This window comes from Hypanus sabinus, chromosome 30 (assembly GCF_030144855.1).
Source record: "Hypanus sabinus isolate sHypSab1 chromosome 30, sHypSab1.hap1, whole genome shotgun sequence".
Lineage (NCBI taxonomy): Eukaryota > Metazoa > Chordata > Chondrichthyes > Myliobatiformes > Dasyatidae > Hypanus > Hypanus sabinus.
This window is the reverse complement of record NC_082735.1, coordinates 17,383,468-17,408,329: the sequence shown is the minus strand read 5'-3', so window position 1 is coordinate 17,408,329 and position 24,862 is coordinate 17,383,468. Positions and strand designations below refer to the sequence as shown.

The 24,862-nt window shown below is 41.3% G+C and overlaps 1 protein-coding gene across 2 annotated transcripts in view; it reads left to right on the top strand.

Annotated features, from left to right (window-relative positions):
* LOC132383423 (uncharacterized) overlaps window positions 1-24,271 on the top strand; it is a 55,871-nt gene extending 31,600 nt beyond the window's left edge. For both annotated transcript variants that reach the window (XM_059954367.1, XM_059954366.1), the window contains 3 exons: window positions 2,240-2,414; window positions 7,041-7,280; window positions 20,890-24,271. In XM_059954367.1, coding sequence (XP_059810350.1) covers window positions 2,240-2,414; window positions 7,041-7,280; window positions 20,890-20,947 — 473 coding nt within the window. In that variant the 3' untranslated portion in view covers window positions 20,948-24,271. The remainder of the gene's footprint in view (window positions 1-2,239; window positions 2,415-7,040; window positions 7,281-20,889) is intronic.
* Window positions 24,272-24,862: the final 591 nt, after the last annotated feature.

Genomic DNA, 24,862 nt, shown 5'->3' with positions numbered 1-24,862 from the left:
CAGAGTCCCAACGTTTGTTAGTGTGTGACCATATGGCACCAATCAAGCCAGTGTCTGGTATTCCTACAACAGTTACAACATCTTCATACTGAGTGGCCCACTGTACCATCTGCATCAGGGCCAGCAGGAGACCATGTGTAGCATGAGTTTTCAGTGAAGAACTCTTCCATCAATATCATCATTTCTTTCCAGTTCAAATATTTATCTCCTTCCTTCTTGAGAGTTATAATTATATCTTCTCCTGACACACTTTCAGGCAGTACATTCCAGCTCAGGCCAACTTACTAAGTACTTTTTCTCCCCTTATGCTGTTTCCAACTAACTTAGTTCTATGCTCCTTGAACTTCCCGTTATTAGAAACAGTGCCTCAGAAATTCTGTTGAGACTCACACGTTTTGTCAAACTTCTTCAGGTACCAATAACTCACTTCTGGAATTTCATCCACATCCTCTGTGCACATGATGTCCTTGAACAGAATGGCTAAAATTCATAATGCATATAAACACAGCATTGATCATGAATAGTGAAGCAAGTATTAACCAGCAAGCTAGAAGTTCATTGACTGGGTAAAATAGCTCAACCCTACCTGGACTGCTGCTGGAACTCCCAAAACATATCACTTCTCATATCAACACACACAAAATGCTGGCAGGATGCAGCAGGCCAGGGAGCCTCTATGGAAATGAACAAACAGTTGGCGTTTTGGGCTGAAACCCTTCTTCAGGACTGGAACGGAAGGGGGAAGAAGCCAGAATAAAAAGGTGTAGGAGAGGGGAAGGAGGATAGATAGAATGTGATGGATGAAGCCAGATGGGTGGGGAAGGTAAAGGGCTGGAGAAGAAGGAATCTGATAGGGGAGGAGAGTGGACCATAGGAGAAAGGAATGGTGGAGGGGACACAGGGGGAAAGCAATAAGCAGGTGAGAAGACGTAAAAGGCCAGACGAGAATTTGAGGAAGGGGGTGGAGAAAGGAAAAAAGTTGTTTATCAGAAGGAGAAATCAATGTTCAGGTCATCAGGTTGGAGACTGCTCAGATGGAACATAAGGTGTTGCTCCTTCACACCAAGAGTGGCCTCATCTTGGCACTCCTCATGTGTCTGGTTTAAACTCCATCTGCTATTTTGCAACCCATTTCACCCACACTCCCATATCTCTCTGCAGCCTAACTCTGCCTTACCAGCTTACACAGTCACCAGCTCTGCTCATCGTCATATGATCTGTGAACCTACTGATCATGCCAACCACATCCACGTCTGAGCCATTCACATACATTACAGACAGCAAGGGTCCCAGTACTGATCCTTGTGGGACATCACCAGTCACAGGTGTCCAATCGCAAAAGCAGCCCCCCGCCATCACCCTATTGCCAAGCCAATTTTGGATCCAGCTTGACAATGAGACCCGACGTAGACTGGAGATCGCTTTGTTGAGCACCTATGTTCCATTTGCCAGAAGAAGAGGGATCTCCTAGGGGCCACTCATTTTAATTGCACTTCCCATTCCCATTCTAATATGTCACTCCATGGCCTCTGTACTGTCACGATGAGGCCCCACTCAGGTTGGAGGAACAACACCTTATATTCCATCTGGGTAGCCTTCAACCTGATGGCATGAACATCGACTTCTCAAACTTACAGTAATGCTCCACTGCCACCCTTCTTTGCTATTCTCCATCCGCTTTTCTCTCTCTCACCTGATCTCCTTGCCTGTCCATTGCCTCCCTCTGGTGCTCCTCTCTCCTTTTCTTTCTTCCATGGCCTTCTGTCCTCCACTATCAGACTCACCTTTCTCCAGCCCTGTATCTCTTTCGCCAACCAACTTCCCAGCTCTTCACTTCATTCCTCCCCCTCCTGGTTCCACCTATCACCTTGTGTTTCTCTCTCCCCTCGCACCACCTTTTAAATCTACTCCTCATCTTTTTTAACTCCAGTCCTGCTGAAGGGTCTTGGCCTGAAATGTCGGCTGTACTTTTTTCCAGAGATGCTACCTGGCCTGCTGAGTTCCTCCAGCATTTCGTGTGTTTTGCTCTCAATTTTTATGATGAGTTTATATAAACAGATAACATTGCAAAAGCGGAACAGGACCTTATGCTGGAAATCTTGTGGAAAATAGAACACATGTGCCATAAGATTTTTATGTTATTGTGGATTATTTATTGAAGCTTTTTGTTTCTTCATTGAGTACTTTTAGAGTTCATTGCTTTTGTAAAATCCTGCTTTCCTTGTATTTGTATTGACAGATTTCCTACCACAATCTAATAAAAGCAGCCAAACAGAGTTGATACCATTTACAGGCGGACTCCCTGACAAGCACTATATCACTGAAATGCCCCTTTACAGCCTTCCATGTGGGTCCACCCGTTTCACTTCTGTGACAAGCTACCACTCCTACAGACATGGATCTCTGCTGTACAGGTAAGTTGGCAAAGGAATGGAAACATAGGAATTGCTGGATGAATGTTCATTGAGTCTGCCTATTGTCACTGTCATGAGTATGCCCACCCTGAAGAAGTTTAAATCTTCTCTTCGATGGGAGTTCAGTGAGTCCCGCTCTCTGTGATCTCTGCTGCCCTTCGACTTTTCGAACGTGAGCTCACCCAGGCCTTTTCCACCTATCAGCTCCCGGCTTCTTACTTCATCCCCTCCCCTTCCCACCTGGCTTCACCTATCACCTTATATCTTGTCCTCCTTCCCCTCCCCCTACCATTTTATTCCGGCATCTTCCCACTTCCTTTCTAGTCCTGATGAAGGGACTCAGCCTGAAACACATAACTCTATGTCCATTTCCATAGGTGCTGCCTGACCTGCTGAGTTCCTCCAGCATTTTGTCTGTGTTGCTCTGGAGTTCCAACATCTACAGAATCTATTGCGTTTCAAATGCAAATCTTTCTTTATTCGGAAATCTGATTAAAATATTTTTTGCCATGCTCCACGTGCATTATTGTCGCCCTGTTAGGATCCTGGTTAAAGAGCAGCTAGCAAGTCCGGCAATAGGAAATAGGTACAGTAGTTGACTTGAGCTGCATAAATCAAATCCAGAAGTATTATTAACTCAATGCAATGCATTAAAAATGCTAGAGCAACTCTGTAGGTCAGGCAGCACCAATGCAGAGGAATAAACAGTCGATATTTCAGGCCAAGACCCTCCCTCCTGAAAGATTTCCGAATCAGAATCAGGTTTAATATCACTGGCATATGTTGTGAACTTTGTTAACTCTGTGGGAATACATGATAAATACAGAAATAAGCTGAATTACAGTAATTACAGAATTACAGTAATAATAATTAATTAAATTAAGAAAAGTGGTGCATAAACAGAAATTTAGAAAGAAAGTAGTGAGGATGGCAGAGAGGAAGAAGCTGTTCCTGAATCGCTGAGTGTGTGTCTTTAAGCCTCTGTGCCTCCTTCCTGATGGTAACAGTGAGAAGAAGGCATGTCCTAGGTGGTGGGGGTCCTTGATGGTGGAAGCCACTTTTTCTGAGGCACCACTCCTTGAGGATGTCTTGGATACAATGGAGTCTCATAGCCATGATGGAAATAACCAACTCAACAACTCTCTGAAGCTTACTTCAATGCTGTACAGGGGTTCCCCCCACTGCATACCAGATGGTGATTCAGCCAGTCAGAATGCTCTTCATAGTGAATCTATAGAAGTTTTCAGGTGTTTTCAGTGACAAACCAAATCTCTTCAAATTCCTGAATAAATATAGTCACTCACTACCTTGCCCTCTTTGTAGCTGCATCCGTATGCTGAGACCAGGTTAGATCCTCAGAGATATGAACACCCAGGAATATCAGACTGAAACTTACTTACTTACTGCCCATTACACCTCTGGCACTTAGGGCAGCAATGAAGGTCCTCCATCTCTGGTGGTGTTCATCGTGTCAGTAGCTTCTTCTCGGTCTTCACACCTGTCGGTCATGCAAGTCCCTGATGGAGACTCAGGAATACTGTGGCACTCACATGTAGAAGGATGCTTCATTGCTGTTTTCGTAACAGTTTTGTTTGACCAGTCAGCATTGCTAGCCCTGAGCTGAACCCCCGAACCTGGAGAACAGGTGGACCGCTCTTAAGTCTGTCCTCTACCCTTTGACCTGTTTGGCATGGGTGACCCATACCAAGAGCCAATTCATAAAGCCCTGACTCCAGCCAACATACGCCTCCGGGTTATTGAGGCACGCAAGCCTCCAAACCTTATGACAAGGCTGTGCCCCTCCCGGAGGCTGGCCCGAAATGTCGACTGTTTATTCCTTTCCATAGATGCTGCCTGACCTGCTGAGTTCCTCCAGCATTTTTGTTATTTATGTATTGAGATACAGTGTGGAATAGGGCCTTCTGGCCCTTCAAGCCATGCTGCCCAGTAATCCCCCACTTATCCCTAACAAATCACAGGACAATTTACAATGAACAATTAACCTACCAACCAGTACATCTTTTGGATTGTGGGAGGAAGCTGGAGCACCCGGAGGAAACCTACGCGGTCACGGGGAGAACGTACAAACTCCTTACAGGCAGCAGTGGGAACTCTTTTGTATGTGTTGCTCTGGATTTCCGGCATCTGCAGAATCACTTAGCTCAGTGTTATACTTACTGAGGCAGAGGTGATAAACCTGGTATGATCAGATCCCTTCTATGGTGTGATAATTTTAATGTATGCCAGAAATAAGAAGCAAAAACTGATCCTTCCTGTCCAGAGTCTCTATGAGTTACTGCCATTGACATTCAGGTGCTAAATGCCTATTAGCAAGACACAGATTGATTCAGCAGATTAGGAAGGATGGTTAGGCTCCATAGCCCCCATATCTTTGCTAAACGTATTCATAATGAACCCAGTAACAGCACTGCATGTGCGCAAAGTAGAATGGAATTTTAATAACATTGCTTTGATCAACATTGTATTACGTGATTTCAGTTCTAGGGCATGATATTTACTTAATGGTATGCATTGCAGTTGAAAGAAATGCCTTGTGCCCTTTTCATTTAATTTCTTGACAGGATTGACAAGAAAAATAGGGTACCTATACAGAAAGCTAATTAACTAGTTTCATGGAATTCAACTGAAGGAACTTTGGAAACATCTATAGAATAAAATTACTGTCAATGGATAATGGTGAACTTCCTCAGTTGTTATTGATCCCAAAGGAAATTACAGTGTCACAATAGCATTACAAGTGCACAGATACACAAATAGAAGAGAAGCAAAAAGTAATTTTTAAAAGTTACCTTAAAAATAAGATGTACAAGGTCTACAAGTCAGCGATTACAAGACTAACAAGTTCCCGCTGATAAGATGGTAGTGCAAAACTTACTGTATATATTATACAGTAATGGGAGCACATTCATACTGTCCAGGTAAGAATTGATGGTAGTATTGCATAGGGTGTCTGCGATAGCAGAGTGTAGTAAACAGAGCTCTGGTAAACTAAGGTTAATAATAGTCTAATCGAAGGGGGTCATCACTTCCGCATTATAGAGCCTAATGGCCAAGGGTAAGAATGACCTCGTATATCGCTCTTTGGAGCAGCATAGCTAGCTTAGTCTATTCCTGAAAGTGCTCCTCTGTTCAGCCAAGGTGGCATGCAGAGGGTGAGAAACATTGTCCGGAATTGCCAGGATTTTTCCGGAGAGTCTTTTGTTCCACCAGTGTGTCCAGTATGACTCCTATGACAGGGCCAGCCATTCTAATCAGTTTATTGTGCCTGTTGGCATCACCTGTGTGGATGCCAAGACCCGAGCACGCCACCACATTGAAGGTAGTATTGGCAACAACCGACTGATAGAACATGTGAAGGAGAGGTCTGCATACTTCAAAGGATGTTAGTCTCCTCAGGAATATTGTGCCAACTCTGGCTGCAAACTAGGGAAATGTATATTGTTGTTCTTTCACCATCACTGGCTGAAAATGTTGAAACTCCTTATATAACGAGAACTGTCAAAATAGTCTTCACAAGGAGGAACAGTTCAAATAGGAAGGTATGATAATTGGAGGTGGACAAAGGATGCTCCTTATTTACTTACTGCCTGTTATGCTGCAGGCACTTAGGGCAGCAATGAAGGTCCTTCATCTCTGGCGATGTTTAGGGCTTTCTTCATCATGTTAGTAGCTTACTCTTTGCTTTCACTACTGTCAGTCATGCAAGTCCCGGGTGGAGACTCAGGAGTACTACCACACTCAGATGTAGAAAGATTCTTCATTGCTGTTTCCATAACAATTTTGTTTTTGCAACTGAGGGTTGCTAGCCCTGAGTTGACCCCCAGAACTTGGAGGACTGGTGGACTACTATGAGTCTGGCCTCTGGCCTTTAGCCTGTTTGGCATGGGTGACCCTACCAAGAGCCAATTGATCGAGCTCAGACTCCAGCCAACACAGCTCTGCAGATCATTGAGGCATGCAAGCCCACAAACCCAATGACAAAGTTGTGGTCCTCTTGGAGGTGAAAGCAAACAGGAACCTCTCTAATCTGTGTTCAGTGAACCCTCTGTGGTATTGTGGATCTTATTGTAATGTATGAATTGGATATTGTAATGATACTCCCCAAGATGTGTAGATGCAGGAATTTTAACCAGTCAAGTGCTAATATTCTTCCAACAGCTATAAACGGTGTCATGAGAAAGCCAATTCAGAAGGCACAGGCAGACAAAAGCTTAACTTACTGAATATCATTCGGATTGATCATGATGGTTCGACTCAATGTTCTGATTTTAACCCTCTAAGAATGGGAAAGGCAGAAGGAATTAAAGAGATTAGCTAGCTGAAAAGTAGAGGAGAGAGTGAGGGAGAGGATTCACGTTTGGTCTGGAGTGAAGTGAGTGGAAGGTGTGTGTGTGAGAGCATGTGCTTCTACCCATAGAACTGATGGGTGAAATTCACTAGAGAAGAAAATTGTAAGAGATATAAAGGGTTTACTGAATGGGCTACCATTAAAATGTCTGATAGCCTACACCATTGTGAATTCTGACTCTCTACAGAGTATATCCTTAGGTTTTTTGAATAGATTTGACCTCTGGTTATTACATGTGATTCCATTCTCTCTCCTAGATTTAACACTGCTGTCAGAAGTGTTCAACCCTTGAAAGCATATGCACCCCACTCTATCTTAGATTTAAAGATCGGGCACAGAGTGAAGATTATCTTGCCAATTGGCAAAGTTGGCACAGGTGTGTTAAGGTATATGGGTATGTTGCCTGGTGCACCAGAAGTCTGTTTCGGCGTGGAACTGGAGTTTCCTGAAAATGGCCTACATAATGGAGAGTTTGCAGGGCACTGCTATTTCCACTGGTGAGTAAAGCAATCAGCAAACTTTATAAATGTGAAAATGCTTTCTATTGGTTTATATTTTCTTCTCACTTTGTTTGCTTTGGCAAATTGCAGGATTATGCTTGTCTCAATCCAGTCTTGTTTTAGTCATTAGCTTCCATGACTTTGTAATTCACTAACTATATAGAGTAGCGATTGGGGCAAGGAAAATTTTATAAATAAGACATTCTAATCCAAGTTTCCCCCGCTATCTGGAGGTAGAGCATTCCTATGAAACCGTTTGTAAGCCGAAATGTCATAAAGTGAAGAAGCAATTTCCATTAATTTATATGGGAAAAAATTTTGAGCGTTCCCAGACCCAAAACATAACCTACCAAATCATCCAACTAACACATAAAACCTAAAATAACACTAACATATAGTAAAAGCAGGAACAATATGATAAATATACAACCTATATAAATTAGAAATATTTTATATACGGTGTAGTTTCACTTCACAGAATCAGGAAGACAGCAAGCGAAAATTGATTTGGAGAAAAAAAATTGGCACGTATGTGCATGTGCACGTACACACATCCGCACACAACTGCCCGCACAAGGCTTCACAGTCATGGTAGTCTTTCCCAGGGTAAACACATGTATACAGTGTGTGTCTTTTTTTTTGTAAAAGCGAAAATCCTCTTTGGTTAGCGAAACCAGGTACTAATGTAGGTCTTTCGTAACAGTGAGCTGTCATAAAGCAAATGTTCAAAAAACGAGGGCCACCTGTACTTTAAAGTCTCTTTTAATTTCAAAGTTCAAAAGTTCTAAGTAAATTTATTATCAAAGTACATATACAGTGGGTCACTATATACAACCTAGGGATTCAATTCCTTATGGGAATTCACAATAAAGTGAAAGAAACAAGTTCAAGAAATACAAGAAATGCAATAGAATCAATGAAAGACCGTACCCAACAGCACAGACAAACAACCAAGGTGTAAAAGACAACAAACTGTGCAAATACCAGAAGAGAGAAATAAGTAATAATAACAAATAAATACAACAAATAACAAATAAATAAGCAACAACAGTTGAGAATATGAGATGAAGAGCCATTGGACCATAGGTTGAGGGAACAGTTTAATGATGGAGTGAGTGAAGCTGAGTGAAGTTGTCCCCTTTGGTTCAAGAACTAGATGGTTCACGGGTAATAACTGTTCATGAACCTGGTGATGTGTCTGTCCTGAGGCTCAAGTAGCTCTGTCCTGATGGCAACATCAAGCAGAGAGCATGGCTTGAATGTTGGGGATCCTTGACAATGTACGCTGCTATCCTGTGACAGCTCTCTATGTAGATGTGCTCAAAGGTGGAGAGGACTTCACCCATGATGTGCTGTGCTGTAACTACTACCTTTTGAAGGCTTATCCATCCAAGGACATCGGTGTTTCCGTACCAGGCTGTGATGCACCGATGAATATACTCTGCACTACACATCTACAGAAATTTGTCGAAGTTTTAGACAACATGCTAAAACCTTATAAACTTCTCAGAAATTAGAGGGGCTAACATGCTTTCTTCATTATGGCACTTACGTGCTGGACACAGGATAGATCTTTTGAAGCGGCAACAAAAACAAAATTAAAGTTGCTGATGATCTCCACCTCTGATTCCTTGATGAGGACTGACTCACAAACCTTTGGTTTCCTCATTTTGAAGTCAATAATCAGCTCCTTGGTCTTGCTGACATTGAGTATATATCATTAAGAGAATACATAGGGAGTATAAAATGGCTTTGAGTAGGAGTAATATAAAAATGCCTAGAATATTAAATCAAGGATGTAATGTTGAGGCTTTTTAAAGCACTGGCGAGACCTCACTTGGAGTATTGTGAGCAGTTTTGGCCCCTTATCTCAGAAACCTAACAGGGTTCAAAGGGTTCAAAGGAGGCTCATGAAAATAATTCCAGGATTGGATGGCTTTTCATTTGAAGAGCGTCTGATGGCTCCGGACCTGTATTCACTAGAATTCAGAAGAATAAGGGGTGACCTCATTGAAACCTATCAAATGGTGAAAGGCCATGATAGAGTGGATGTGGAGAGGATGTTTCCCATGGTGGGAGAGCCTAAGACCAGAGGACGTTGCCTCGGAACAGAGTGGCATCCTTTTAGAATGGATAAGAGGAAGAATTTCTTCAGCCTGGGAATGGTGAATCTGCGGAATTCTTTGCCACAGGTGGCTGTGGAGGCCAAATTCTTATGTATATTTAAGGCAGAGGCTGATAGATTCTTGATTGGTCAGGGCATGAAGGGATACGGAGGGGGGGAGGGAGACAGGAAAACTAGATCAGCCATAACAAAATGGTAGAGCAGATGATGGGCCAAATGGCCTAATTCTGCTCCTATATCCTATGGCCGTATAGTGTAGGAAGAAGATGAGTAGCAGGAAGGGGACAAAGGCTGCAATGCCAGATATCCTAGCATATTGCTTTTGTGTTGTGTCTAAAGGGTCTATGACTCACTTTGTAAGCTCTGGGAGAGCATTGCAATTTATCTTAGGAGATTTGCAAGTGTCATCAACAAACACCAGGAAATTGTCATCTAGCCTCATTTTATTGTCAAAGTGATCACGAAACATCAGCTAGATTAATTGAGCTGGTTTGTTTATGTAAGTGTTTAATATGGTATTATTTATATATTTATTGTGATATGGAAAGGCCCTTCAAGCCATACTCTCCAGTATTTAACCCTAGCTGAATCACTAGGGAAAATTTACAATGAGCAACTAACCTACCAGCCGGTATGTCTTTGGTCTGTGGGAGGAAACTGGTGCACCCCGAGGAAATGCATGCGGTCGCTCATATCACTGTTACTGTAAAGCTAGTCATGATGCTGTCATACCACCCCCAATTAGAAATGGGTATGGGTGAATGTATGTAAGACTCTGTAGTTTATTATTACACACTGTCATCATGTTCTGTGTGTCAGGACAGTTCAGTTAATTGCAATTGAGATAGGATGAAAGAATGTGAAGTCCTGTTGTTAACTAATATTATTATGTTGACTTTAAATCATGAATGTTCAGTTAATGGATGACTAAGGGTACAGGTTTGTATATGCTGTAGTAGCTTTGATCTTGCATTTTTTGCCAGTTTATTTCTGAAACTACTACAAAACACTGCCTTCTCAAAGCAAGATGTTTTCCAATATTCCTGATACAACTGATACCGTTGGAAAGTGCAGCATTTGAAATAAGAACGTTATGAGGGAACTCTCCTCTTCATTTGAACTAAAATCTAATGGATCAGTGACATACTGAAGGGGGTAAAATAAATTATCTAGAGAAATGAGGAGATAATTTCAGACTCTGAGATGGTATTACATGGACATGAAGAGGATGCTCACAAATTGCTGGAGGAGCTCAGCAGGCCAGGCAGCATTTATGGAGAAGAGTAAACACTTTGTGTTTCAGGCTGAGACCCTTCAGCAGGACTGGAGAAAAAAAGATGAGAAGTCAGAGGAAGGAGGTGGGGCAAAGGGTGGGAGAAATACCAGGTAGTAGGTGATAGGTGAAACTGGGAGGGGGAGGGATGAAGAAGTAAAGAGCTGGGGGGTCGATTGGTGAAAGAGATAAAGGTCTGGAGAAGGAGGGAATTTGATAGAGGACAGAAGGCCATGGAAGAAAGGGAAGGGGGAGGAGCACTAGAGGGAGGTGATGGGCAAGTAAGGAGATAAGTTGAGAAAGGGAAATGGGAATGGGGAATGGTGAGGGGGTGCCAGGAGGGAGATCAGTGGGAAGGGACAAATTAACTGCCACCAACCTCATAGTTCCCTCATCCTGCACCTCCTGTTTCTACTACCCCACTAGCCTCTGTATCCAGCACATAACTCTCCATAACTACCGCCCTCTCCAATGGGATCCCACCGGTGAGCACACATTTCCCTCCCTCTGCTCTTTCTGCTTTCTACAGGGATTGCTCCCTACGCAACTCCCTTGTCCATTCATCCCTTCCCACTGATCTCCCTCCTGGCACTTATCCTTGAAAGCGGAACAGGTGCTACACCTGCCCCTACATCTCCCCTCTCACTACCATTCAGGGCCCCAAACAGTTCTTCCAGATGAGGAACACCTTATATTCTGTCTGGGTAGCCTCCAACCTGATGGTATGAACATCAATTTCTCTAATGTCTGGTAATGGCCCTCAGTCTTCTGCTCGCCTTTGGCCTATTGAGTCTCTGCCAAACATTTAGCATATATTTGTATTAATCCTACTCGAAGCCATCTTATACTCCCCACATTCTCATCAGCTCTCCTCAGTTTTTACACTCACCCAAAAGCAAATTACAGTGGCTAATTAATGCACCAACCTGCTTGTTGTTGGAATGTGGAATGCAACAGGAGCAACTGGAGGAAGCCCACGAGGTCACCAGGAGAACGTGCAGACTCCACGGAGACAACATCCATGATCCAGATTAAACATGGTTTGCTTAGTCAGTGAGGCAGCAGTTCTGCTAAATGTGCCTCTACATTGCCGTAACTGCATAGGAACGCTTGTGTTAACTTTGTTGTCCAGATTGTTCACCAAGATAGTATTTAGAATAAGAAACCTTGAAGAATTATCTGCCTCAAGCTCAATGTTTATGGGTTGAAACTCTGCATCAGTACTCCTGATGCAACAGATACTACTTGACCCACTGAGTTTCTCCTGAGCAGGGGTGCAGTGCTGGTCAGAGTGCATCCAGCACACCTTTAAGAAAAAAAGCCGAACTAAACAAGCTAATTGATTAGGTGCTTTCCAGGGTGATTTGAATATCTCAGAAGCTGCTGATCTTCTGGGATTTTTACACGCAACGGACTCTGGAGTTTACAAAAAATGGTGCCAAAAACAAAAACACATGCAGTGAGCGGCTGTTCTGTGAGCGAAAACATCTCATTAAGTCCACTCGCTGGATGTTGTTTTTATTTTGACACCATTCTTTGTAAACTCCAGAGTCTGGTGTACGTGTAAGTCCCAGGAGATCAGCAGATTCTGAGATATTCAAATCACCCTGGGCGGCACCTAATTAATTAGCTTGTTTAGTTTGGCTTTTTTCTTAGATGTGTGCCGGCTGCGCTCCAGCTAGCACTGCACCACTGCTCCTGCATATTGTTGTTCCATATTCCAGCATGTGCAGAGCCTCTTGTGTCCACAAATCAAACACAGAGTAGTCATGCTGTCATTTTATTTAAAAAGTCATATTTTCTACATCTGATAAAAACTGCGTCTTTGTGTCTTTGCTTCATGCTTGAGTGCTTGGTGGCGGGTACCGAATCTTTTTTTTGACAGTGTGGGTAGGGGGGGACCATTGCTTGCTGCCGCTTACGTGCGGGAGGGAGCGGAGCTGGGGGGGGGGGACTTTGGGGTTCTAACGTTTAACTTCCATTCATCCTTTGGGGCATTCCTCTGTTTTCATGGATGGTTGCGAAGAAAAAGCTTTTCGATATGTATTTTGTATACATTTCTCTGACATTAAATGTACCTTTGAAAGCATTGAAACTTACTTAGCTTTATTCTGGTCTTAGACATAATTCCCCATTGGGCCAAAATCTGATGGTTTGTTGGTTTTTGGTAATGCTGGAGATTGACTGTGCAAATTAATCAGATTTCTCTTCTCCCTTCTCTCATCTTAGTGGCTCCTCCTGTGGTCTATATATTTGTCTTTCAGTTGGTGAGGTGAATTTGTGGTGTACTGCACACACACCATGAAACCTTAAAGTGACGATAGATATTTTTTTAGAAAGAATGGGATGCTCCCAGTGCAATTTTGTTGCTCAGACACTTAACAAGATGTACTGGACTCATGAAAGCATATCCACCCGATTGTTTGTTCTCAATTTCTAGCATTTCCATTCCTCTATTTAATTTTATCTTTATTTTATGTTGAAGATACTTACTTAGTCTGAAAATACCAGAAGGTCAGGCAGGACTTTCAAAGAGAAATAGGATTCAAAATCATGATCGGAACTGGCAAAATACAAAAAGAAGGCATGTTTGAAATTACAGAGAAGGGACGTGGTGGAGAGAGCAGGGAATATCTGTATAGGGTGGAGACAAGACTGCTCAAAGCACCACAAAAGGTGTTGATATGTCTACAAGAGGATAATTATTAATCACCAGTGAACTGTTTAGAGCAAAATGAGGTGTCAAGAATGGGATTACTTTTAATTTCTCATCTGAACAATAGAGAAAAAGTTTCATTGAACAGAAATGGAATCCTGTTCTAAAGATCATTTGATGAGAGTTCTGAACCTCACCCAGAAATGAAATGCTTATTATTATTTCATTGTAATTACAGTGGATTCCAGTTAATTGGGACACACCAGGACCAGTACATTTTGGCCTAAATAAGCAGCTGCCCCAATTAGCCGAAGTTTCATGGAAATAGTTCAAAAAGTATAAACAAAGAGAAACTGCCATTTAACTGAGTAACAGATTATGTATTTAAATGAAATACAGAACAAATTATAACATTACCAAAACTACTACACTACTATAAAACTGTGTATTAGTTTCTAATAGTTATCAACAGAGGAATTCATTCAGTATTAGCTGACATGCTCATTTGATTGGCTGTACATGAAGAAAATCAGTGCAGACACCTCGTGTAGGTAGTGGACTGCTTTCAAATGGTTCTTTTGAGGGTTGCAACCCCCAATCTTCATTTTAATTGTAACATTCAAGATGACTCTCGATACCTTTAAAATTCTTCATATTACTACTCCCGGCTGTTGCTGGCACCTCAAAGCCGAATGGTTGGAACTGGAGTGAGTAAAACAGTTCTGAATTGTCTTACCGTTTATCACTTACCAACTATGAATTACAAAAAGCTTTGCTTATTGATCACAAACAGGCAAGTGATGCTACTTACAGCTGTTTGCTTTAAGCATGCTGTTCTGTCTAATGGCCACATAATGTGCACATGATAGATGCTAGTTAGAAAAAGTTCAGCAGCAGGCTCCTGTCCCAATTAAGCAGCATAGTGTCCTAAAAAAGAATCTTAGCTATTTTCTCAATTTTATTTTGTTCATTTAGAATTGGCCCAAATAAGCAACTGCCCTAATTAACTGATAATTAATTGTCCTAATTAACCAGAATCTCTCCTTCCAATGTAAAAGATACCTTCTGAATTTCCTTTGTTACTGTCGGGTCTAAAATTGAAAAGCACTTCATTGGCTTTAGAGTGTTTAGGTAGATCTTGAAGCTCTGTTGGTTGGAATATTTTCCTTTCTCTTTTTCTCTTTCTCTTCCTATTTTTTTTCCTATCCATACATTTCCCTCCTCTCACAGTTTAGCACCATTCTACTTCTCTTTAGATAGTTACTGTGGTTTTCTTTTGTTTGACCTATTACTGTCAAAAAAAAATCCCAGGTTTGCCAGTTCTTAACCAATTATAGAATACAAGTGTAGTGTGGTTGGATCTAAGTGATGAGCTCTTTATTAGTCTCCATTCTCACTGTGGGTTGTCATTAAAAGATCATATGCTCTGATATACCCTTAGAAAATATACAAATATGCTTATTGAAATGATGGTGCCTGCAGGACTTCACTATTCTGTCTGAATCTTTTATTAAGGTACACTGAGACCAAATCAAATTGCCTTCCTGATCAATCTTGCTAAATAAGACAGTACCTTGAGTACCACATTTAAGCAAAGGGTAGCACCCAACTCAGAGTATAAATTTGACGAGTGTGTGTAATTCCATCATTAAGATCTACCCCAACGGCTGAAGGATAAGATGATGCAGTTGTGGGAAGACCAGATCTACGCGAATCTTGGAGGAGCTCTCAAGCTGAAGGCCACTGAGTATTGCAAGTGGGCAGTTAGGCATGTGTGTGATAGGCATAGAGGCTGAGCAGCCTAACAATCCGAATCAGTTGTTTAATGGTGGCCCTACCTGCTGGAGCTCACAAAGAAGTGAAGGATGGAGGACTGCTGGTAGCCATGGTCTCATGAGAAACTGGTTCAAGGAAACTTGAACTATTGCACTTTGGAAGGAAAAACCAAGGTAGAACATACAAGGTAAATGGTAGGGCACTGAGGAGTGCAGTAGAACAGAGATTATCTCGGAATACAGTTACAAAGTTCCCTAAAACTGGCATCACAGGTAGATAGGGTAGTAAAGAGAGCTTTTGGTACATTGGCCTTTATAAATCAAAGTATTGAGTATAAGAGTTGGAATGTTATGTTGAGGCTGTGTAAGGCATTGGTGAGGCCGACTTGGGAGTATTGTGTGCAGTTTTGGTCACCAAATTACAGGAAGGATATTAATAAGGTTGAAAGGGTACAGAGAAGGTTTACAAGGATGTTGCTGGGACTTGAGAAACTGAGTTACAGAGAAAGGTTGAATGTTAGGATTGTATTCCCTGGAGCATAGAAGAATGAGGGGAGACTTGATAGAGGTATATAAAATTACGATGGGTATAGATAGAGTGAATGCAAGCAGGCTTTTTCCACTGAGGCTGGGGGAGAAAAATAAAACAGAGGACATGGGTTAAGGGTGAAGGCGGAAAAGTTTAAAGGGAACATGGGGGGGGGCTTCTTCACACAGAGATTGGTGGGAGTGTGGAATGAGCTGCCAGATGAAGTGGTAAATGCAGGCTCACTTTTAAGATTTAAGAAAAACCTGGGCAGGTACACGGATGAGAGGTGTATGGAGGGATATGGTCCAGGTGCAGGTCAGTGGGACTAGGCAGAAAAAGGGTTCAGCACAGCCAAGGAGGGCCAAAAGGCCTGTTTCTGTGCTGTAATGTTCTATGGTTCTAACCCAGGGCCTGATCAGCATGTACCGTTTTGGTCATGTGGTTTACTTGTGGAGACTTTCATACTGTATGATCCTAGACAAAGAACAGGGTATCAGCTCAACAGAGGCTTTAACCTCTGCTGCTTGTTAGATGGCATTCTGGGTAAAGTACTGAAGATGCAATAAAAGGGCAGCTCTTGTGGCTAAAGGGAGGATTTAGCATCAAAGGGCAGAATGGTCACAGATGGATGAATGACGTAACTGCTTTGCGAGGAATTGTCACACCAGGATCTATCATCTTTGAGAACTTAAAATTGCAACAGAACCTTTCCCATGGAGAAATTAATTGTCTATTGCATAGAAATAATAACACAGAAGTTGGTTGCTTGTATTTATCTTCTGCAGGAGGAGTAGTCCAAATCCCTTGGAGAGCTCTTTTCGTACATCTATTTATCAGTTCAATCAGAGCTATTCTTCATATTAGAGGTTTTGGTGAGTAGGGATGTAGAGAAAATCAAAAATTAGAGAAACGTTCATGCATTTGCCCACCTGGAACTCCATTGTGTTCATTCAGCACTTCTTTTTAATATTACTTCTCTTCAGAATTCAAAGAAAGGTCCTTGGGTTGTTTTCAGGTTCTGATAAATATAAATGTGCTGTAATGTTCCGTCTCCTCCCCTTTCTTTTGTCAGAGTATTATTCAAAATATTCTTCCTGCAACCATTCTCTTTCACTGAAACCGTCTGTCATTCGCCCAAAACCTGCAGTGCCAGGAACTTCATTTGTAACAATGAATCATAGCTTCAAGACTTAACAAAATCTACATCCAGTAAAGTGCTTTTGAACCTTAGATACCCAGAAGGGGTGTCAGGGCTAAGTTTCCTACTCAGAGGGTGGTGGATGCCTGGAATACACTGCCTGGTATGGTGGTAGAGACAAATACATTAGAGGTTTTTAGATAGACACATGGATGTAAGAAAGATGCCCCCACACCCAGGGGGTGGGGGCTGGTGGGACATGGACATTGTGTTGGGTTTTGGCCCAAAACGTCGACTGTACTTTTTTCTATAGATGCTGCCTGGCCTGCTGAGTTCCTCCAGCATTTTGTGTTGCCAGCATCTGCAGATTTTCTCTAATTTGTGTAGGTAGGGTTTTTTTTTAGTTTCCTTTTGGTTGGTTTGGCACAACATTTTAGGCCCAGGGCCCTGTTCGTGTGCTGTACTGTTTTATGTTCTGTATTCTTATATTGCTTTAATAGAAGAGGGTCAGCTGTTAATTTGTGAGTAGACTAACTGCAATGAGCTAAAAAAAGTATTATATGATTATAACAATGGGAAATAAAATAAATGAGATGCTTTCATAGATATTTCATCATCTTCCATTTTGTTTCTAATATTATTTGGGGCAACTCACTGAGGTGAGGGAAATACTATGTTCCTCTATTTAGGTGTAATGTGGCTCTGATTCCTTTGCTTACGGTTTTGTAACTATTATATTTTTATCAAAATAAAAATAAAGCAGTGGATAAAACAGCTCCTACTTTTAGCAAAGCAGACCACTCCAGAAAAAAAAGCAGTGGAACTTAAGGTCATATGATGAGGTTCATGAATCTGAAATGCAGCTCCTTTTGTACGTTCGTGAAAAAAAATACATTCACATCATCAAAAGGTACTTACAAAAATCATTGGCATCTTAAATATATATCTACACCAAAGAGAAACTATCATGGTGAGTGTAAACCATTTTTGGAATTATTCTTGAGAAAACATTATCAGAAGGCAGAAAACCCATTGCGGGAGCCTGGAACCATTGGATACAGCCTCAGAATAGAGGGATGTCCCAATACAATAGAGATAGGGAGGAATTTTTAAAAAATTTAAAGCTCTGTAAAACTCTAGTTAGGCCACACAGAGTACTGTGTCCAGTTCTGGTTGCCTCACTATAGGAAAGATGTGGAAGCATTGGAAAGGGTACAGAGGAGATTTACCAGGATGCTGCCTGGTTTAGAGAGTATGCATTATGATCAGAGATTAAGGGAGCTAGGGCTTTACTCTTTGGAGAGGAGGAGGATGAGAGGAGACATGATAGAGGTGTACAAGATATTAAGAGGAATAGACAGAGTGGACAGCCAGCGCCTCTTCCCCAGGGCACCACTGCTCAGATCAAGAGAACATGGCTTTAAGGTAAGGGGAGGGAAGTTTAAGGGGGATATTAGAGGAAGGTTTTTCACTCAGAGAGTGGTTGGTGCGTGGAATGCACTGCCTGAGTCAGTGGTGGAGGCAGATACACTAATGAAATTTAAGAGACTACTAGGCAGGTATATGTAGGAATTTAAGGTGGGGGGTTATATGGGAGGCAGGTTTTGAGGGCCGGCACAACATTGTGGGCCGAAGGGCCTGTAATGTGCTGTACTATTCTATGTCTATTTTCTATGTTTAATTTCTGAAGCCAGAGGGTAGTGATTCTGTGGAATTCATTGCCACAGACTGCTGTGAAGGCCGAGTCATTGGGTATGTTTAAAACAAAGACTAGTAGATTCTTGATTAGTAAAGGCATCAAAGATTACGGGGAGGAGACAGGAAAATGCTGTTGAGAGGCATAATAAATCAGCTATGATAGAATGGTACACCAGAGCTGATGGACTGAATGGCCTAGTTCTGCTCCTTTGTCTATGTATATCTATGGCCTCATGGTCTAAAACTCCTTTGGTTCAGGGACCAAACTTGATTGTACTGTGGACAAAGATTTTTTAAAGATATAATCTAAAGGAAATCTAAACATTTGCCTAAATATTTCTCATAAGTCCATAAGAAATTTTTACCTTCTGCTGACATTGAGAAGTAAGAGAGTATACTCATAGCCCTGCTATTAGCACCAGGGGCAAAGAAACAATCTGCCTCTAACTACCACTAAATGTCAGAGCTATTCCATTTTGTTCTACCCATACCTCCCACACTTTTTCTGCAGTTGAAAATTAATATTTCTCTCTTTCCCATTTCTGGCGAAGTGCCTCGAACCTGAGGGGTTAACCCCTGTTTCTCTTTCCACAGATGCTGCCTGGCCTGTTGCATGTTTCCAACATTTTCTATTTTAAGCCAAGCTCTTGCCGGTGGTAGTGGGCTTTCTCTTCATGTTAGTAGGTAATGATCTCCCTGTGCCGGAACAACAACCAGCAAGGAATTTTAAGTGAGCAGCACCAAACTTGGCCTGTTTACTGTCAGCCTTGTTTGCAGTGGTTGGGCTCTCCAGACAACACCAAGACAGTGCCTGGAGAGTACTTTTCAATACCCAAAATGTCACTGACTTCATAAGTGTTACCATCATCTCTGTCTAAAGCTTGAGTGGACTTGGTATTTTCTCCTTGGAGCGATGGAGGATGAGGGGTGAAAAGATAGAGGTGTATAAGCTGACGAGGGGCATTGATTGTGTGGATAGTGAGAGGCTTTTTCCCAGGGCTGAAATGGCTAACACGAGGGGGCACAGTTTTAAGGTGCCTGGAAACAGACATCGAGGGGATGTCAGGGGTAAGTTTTTCACACAGAGAATGGTGGGTACGTGGAATGCACTGCCGATGGTGGTGGTGGAGGCGAATACAATAGGGTCTTTTAAGATACTCTTAGATAGGTACATGGAGCTTAGAAAAATAGAGGACTATGTGGTAGGGAAATTCTAGTCAGTTTCTAGACTAAGTTACATGGTCGGCATAACATTGTGTGGCCAAAGGGCCTTTAATGTGCTGTAGATTTCTATGTTCTAATATTTTTATGAATGAATTAAATATGCTGCTGAAAAAAATAATGATTACATAAGGGACTGCAGACAGAACATAGAACATTGAACATTACAGCACAGTGCAGGTCCCTCTGTCCATGATGTTGTGCTAGCCTTAAAACCTACTCCAGGACCAATCTAACCCTTCCCTCTCCCATAGCCTTCCATTTTTCTATCACTCATGCATCTGTCGAGGAGTCTGTTAAATATTCGTAGAGTACTTGCCTCTACCACTGCCCCTGGCAGTGCGTTCCACTCTCTGAATGAGCAAAATTAGCTCATGCCTTCCTCCGATCACCTTAAAATACCTTGTCATTTTAGCCACTTCTGCTCTAGGAAGAAGTTCCAGAAGAGCCTCTTATTATCTTGTGCACCCAGCTTAGAATGTGAACTTGCTATAGAGCGACATAGGCCCTTCACACACAAAGTCCATGTTGAACATCCAACATTCATCTCCACTAATCCTCCTCTATTTCACTTTACTCTCCCTCAGTTCCATCAACCACCTCCAGATTCTACCAGTCGCCTACACGATAGGAGCAACTGAAGTTCCAGCCTGCATTTTTCCTCCCACGGTCCAAAGACGTACTGGTTAGCAGGCGAATTGGTCATTGTAAATTGTCCTGCAATTAGGCTAGTGTTAAAATAGGAGGGTTGCTGGGCAAAAAGGGATTACTCCTTGCTGTATCTCTAAATAAATAAATAAATATGTCTTTGGGATGTGACAGGAGACCAGAAAAAGCCCATGCAGGGAAAGTGTGAAATCTCGTTACTGATAATACTGGAGGTCAGGATTGAACCAAGATCACTGGAGCTGTAAAACAGAAAATCTACAAAATGATGCTGCTTCTCTTTGTGTTGAGAAATTTCTCTGTGCTGCCTCTTCAGTTCATGGTGTCTCAAGCTGAATCAGCATCTTATCTTCTCAAATTTTTTTATGGAATAGAAAAAAAATGAATAATGAACTTTAGGTCTGGTATAAACAGAATATTTTGCCATGTACACATCCTGTTAATTGAAATTCTTTTTGTTATACTGAACTGAATGATTTATATATTCTGACCAATTATTTCCTTTGTTTTGTTTTGTCCAAGCAGCAAGCCCAATCAAGGCATTTTTGTCAATTTTAGCAAAATATTGATGATCCTCGAGTGAAGATGGTTAATTAAAAGGAAAAGGATTCTACCTATTTAGCTATCAGAAGGAACATTACATCAATAACGATAAAAAGAATCCAGCCACTATCCAATTCAAGTGATGAGATGTGGTGGCCAACTCTGCAAAATGCTCCTGAACCATTCATCATATTGGTTCCATGAATTCCAACTTCCTTTATAACAGGGAATATATCTATTTGTGCTTGTTTTAAAAATCAGCTCTGATACGTTGTCTCCACTGTTAACGAGTGTGTAGCTTTTAAATTGATAGTATTCTCTACTTTTGGCTTTTCCATTGGAATGTATCTTTGTTCAAAATCTTATGCATAGTACACCGTGTGGGATTGTGACTTCATCTCACACATGAGGCTCTGCACTGGACTGTCAGGTTACACTTTAATTTGATCAGATTGACAGTATTTCGAGCTTCTGCAGACTCTTGTGTTTTTGATTGACTTCTTCACTGTGACGTCTCTTCAAAGGAAACCTACCCTGAAGAAGCTTAATTCTTCTCTTCGACGAGATTCTCTCTCACTGCTCCCCCTCTGTGATCTCTGCTGCCCTCCGACTCTTCAACCATGTGCTCTCCCAGACTTGCTATGACAGCCATGTCCTTTCTCCTCTGGTCCACTCTCCACTCCTATCAGATTCTTTCTTCTCCAGCTCTTAATCTTTCCCACCCACCTGGCTTTACCTATTACCTTCCAGCTAACCTCTTTCCCTGCCTTTTTACTCTGGCATTCCATTTCCTTCTCAGTCCCGAAGAAGGGTCTCAGCCTGAAATGTCTGCTGTTTATTCTTTTCCATAAATACTGTCTGATCTGCTGAGTTCCTTCAGTGTTCTGTGTGTGTTGCTTTGGAGAATGATGACTTTAATGACAGGATAAACTGAATGGTGGTGTTGTAGTGTAGATCCAACTGATGGATGAGGTTACCAGCGTGGTGCACCCGAAGAATTTCATACAGAGTGAACCAAAATTATCTTGTGAAAGAAGGTTTGCAAATAATATTTTTCTCTGTCTGCAAAATGTTTCATAGTCAACAATTTATGTACATTTTGAATATTAATATTATTTTTTAAAATATTAAAATATTAATATCATTTTCCAGGAGGCTCTAACACTTCTCTGACATTTACTTCTCTCTCCTTTTGGTCCTAATTTATATTTCATGCGATATAGGCATGTGCTCTAACTTCATTCCTGTTAACCAAAAATGATAGTCATATGACGTCAATAATGTGATGAGAACCTAAGAACAATGGAAGCAGGTGCATGTGTGGACTGATTGGCTCCTGGAGTCTGCTTCACCATCTAATAAAATCGTGACCAATCTAATATCACTTTCCCATTCTCCTCGACTCCGCAGTGAAGAAGAAATGCATTTCCAAAACTCCCCCAAAAACAATGCTATTTTAGCAGATCTGCACCCACAGAACATAGCGCTGAACCAAGCCTAGCCATTTCAACGCAGACCGTTGGGATGGTTGTGCAGCTCTGTAGAATAGTCACTTGCATATCCTGTACAGAGTTACCGGAGTCACTGGGGACATTCATAGCCCGGAAGGGAAATTGTGTGCAGTTGTTCCTTAGAGAATGTGAGAAGCTTGTAAAAGGGCAAATTCCATAGTGCTGCATTCAGATCTGATGTGTGGAATTCATGGCATAGCAACCAGTTATTCAGGCTATTAAATTCCCCCCCATTGTCTATGCTCAATGTAAGAGTATTTCCACCTCAGAATTTCTCAGGCCTCAAATTTTACCAACATATCTTCTTTTCTTATTTCTCCCTTTACATTTATTCTGCTGATTCTAGTACCATTCACAAGTTTGACATTCTAATCACTATAGACATATCTCCTGAATTCCATGTTGATTTTTTATATATGTGTCCTTTAGTCTTATCCTACCTTGCATGCATGCAGTCTTCAATTTGCTGTAGGTATTATCAGGGTGTAGCTTACTCACCTCTTGCTGGAAGAAATATTCCACTATTTGATCTTTTCAGATATGTGCAACTTTGTATTAATGCTATTATTCCAGTAATGTTTTGCACCAAATCATTGAACAGTATAGTACAGGGACAGGCTATGTGGCCTACAATGTTGTGCCGAAGCAGCTAAAAAGCAAATCAAAATACCCAAACACTAATCCCTCCTACCTACACCATGTCCATATCCATCCATCTTCCTTACATCCACGTGCCTATCCAAATGTCTCTTAAAAAGCCTCCATATATTTGCCTCTACCACTATACCAGGCAGCAGATTCCAGGTATCCCCAACTCTCGGAGTAAAGAAAAGTTACCCCTCACAGCCCCTTTGAGCCTATCCCCTCTCACCTTCATTTCATGCCCCCTGCTGTTAGACATTTCAACCCTGGGAAAGAGATATTCTCTGTCCACTCTTATTGTGCCCCTCATAATCTTACAAACCTCTACCAGATCTCCCCTCAGCTTCCAGTGCTCCAGAAATAATAACCCAAATTTATCCAGCCTCTTGTGATAGCTCATGCCTTCTAAACCAGACAGCATCCTGGCAAACCTCTTCGGCACCCTCTCCAAAGCCTCCACACCTTCCTATATATGTATTATAGATAGATAGTTTATTGATCCCAAAAGAAACTAGTGTCACAGTAGCATTAAAGTGCACAGATATTCAAATATTAGAAGAATTACAGTAAATCTACCCTTTATAGTTTTATGAGTAGTCTTCAAATGTATAGTTTGATTTTATTTTGAATCACTTAATTAAGTTCTGAAACAAATTCTAATGATTTTTTGTCTGTACCCTCAAAGATCCTTAAGATTTTATTGAGGATTTATGGCCTTTATTCTTCCTGTCAAATATATCAATATGCAGTATATAGTGAGACTTTATAGCAATGTGAAAGCAACTCTTAAAGGAAGTAGTGTGATATTTACAAGAAGTGCAAACTTCGTACTGGAAATGTGTGCTCAGTGTAGGACTGATACACAATAAACATTTATATGTATTTGCTTTTAACGGCTCACTCTTTCCAAGGAAGTAGTGGGATGCATGAAATCAAACATCATGATCCAAACTCGAGAGGAGTGCATCTCCCTTTGTGTGACAAAATATTTTATGACTGAGTTAACCAAGTTAAATCAAATAACTGGTCATCACTTAATAAAATTTAAAGCGTTAGTTTTGATTTCCCATGCGGACAAATTTAATGACAGTGAATTAGAACAGTAAATTTTAAAATATATATATATCAAAAACATGTTATCAAAATAACAATTTATACATTTTTAGTTTTTCATCAAGTGGTAGCTTGAAAATAAACAGATTTTTAATGGACTTTAAGTGATTTATTTGACTTATGTAGTTCTACTTGTCTTGGTTCTATTTGATACACTGCATGTTCTTCTGCAATAGATCATAAACATCCTATAAAGAAAGGACTTGCAAAAACTGAGATGTGATGAAGATTGTCCACATATTCAGAAACAGTTAGCAGAGTGTTGGTTGTCCCATGAAGTAGGTGCAATATTCTTGGATGTGGAGATCATTTTTACACATTACTGTTAAGAGAGGAGGAGGTAGGATTCCCACTTGTGTGCCAGGTATCTATGAGTTGGAAAGTCATAAGAGGTAGATTGTAGAGGTGATAACACAGAGAGAAGTATGATCAGAAGTCTTTAATAATTAATAAGACCTCTTTGGTCAATCTCATAAAGAGAGGACCTCAAAGCGTGAGGTAAGTCTAAATGAAGCAACAGATGCCCCGTTATGGTAACTTGTTATTCCATCATTTATTGAAGTACAGCAATAACACCACAGGGTGGAGTAAGAGGAAACAATTTTAAACTGTACTTCACACAGCTCTGGCGTGGAATGCTCCCGCAGAGCATTACCAGGGTCTTACAAAGCATATACTTCAGACAGAAG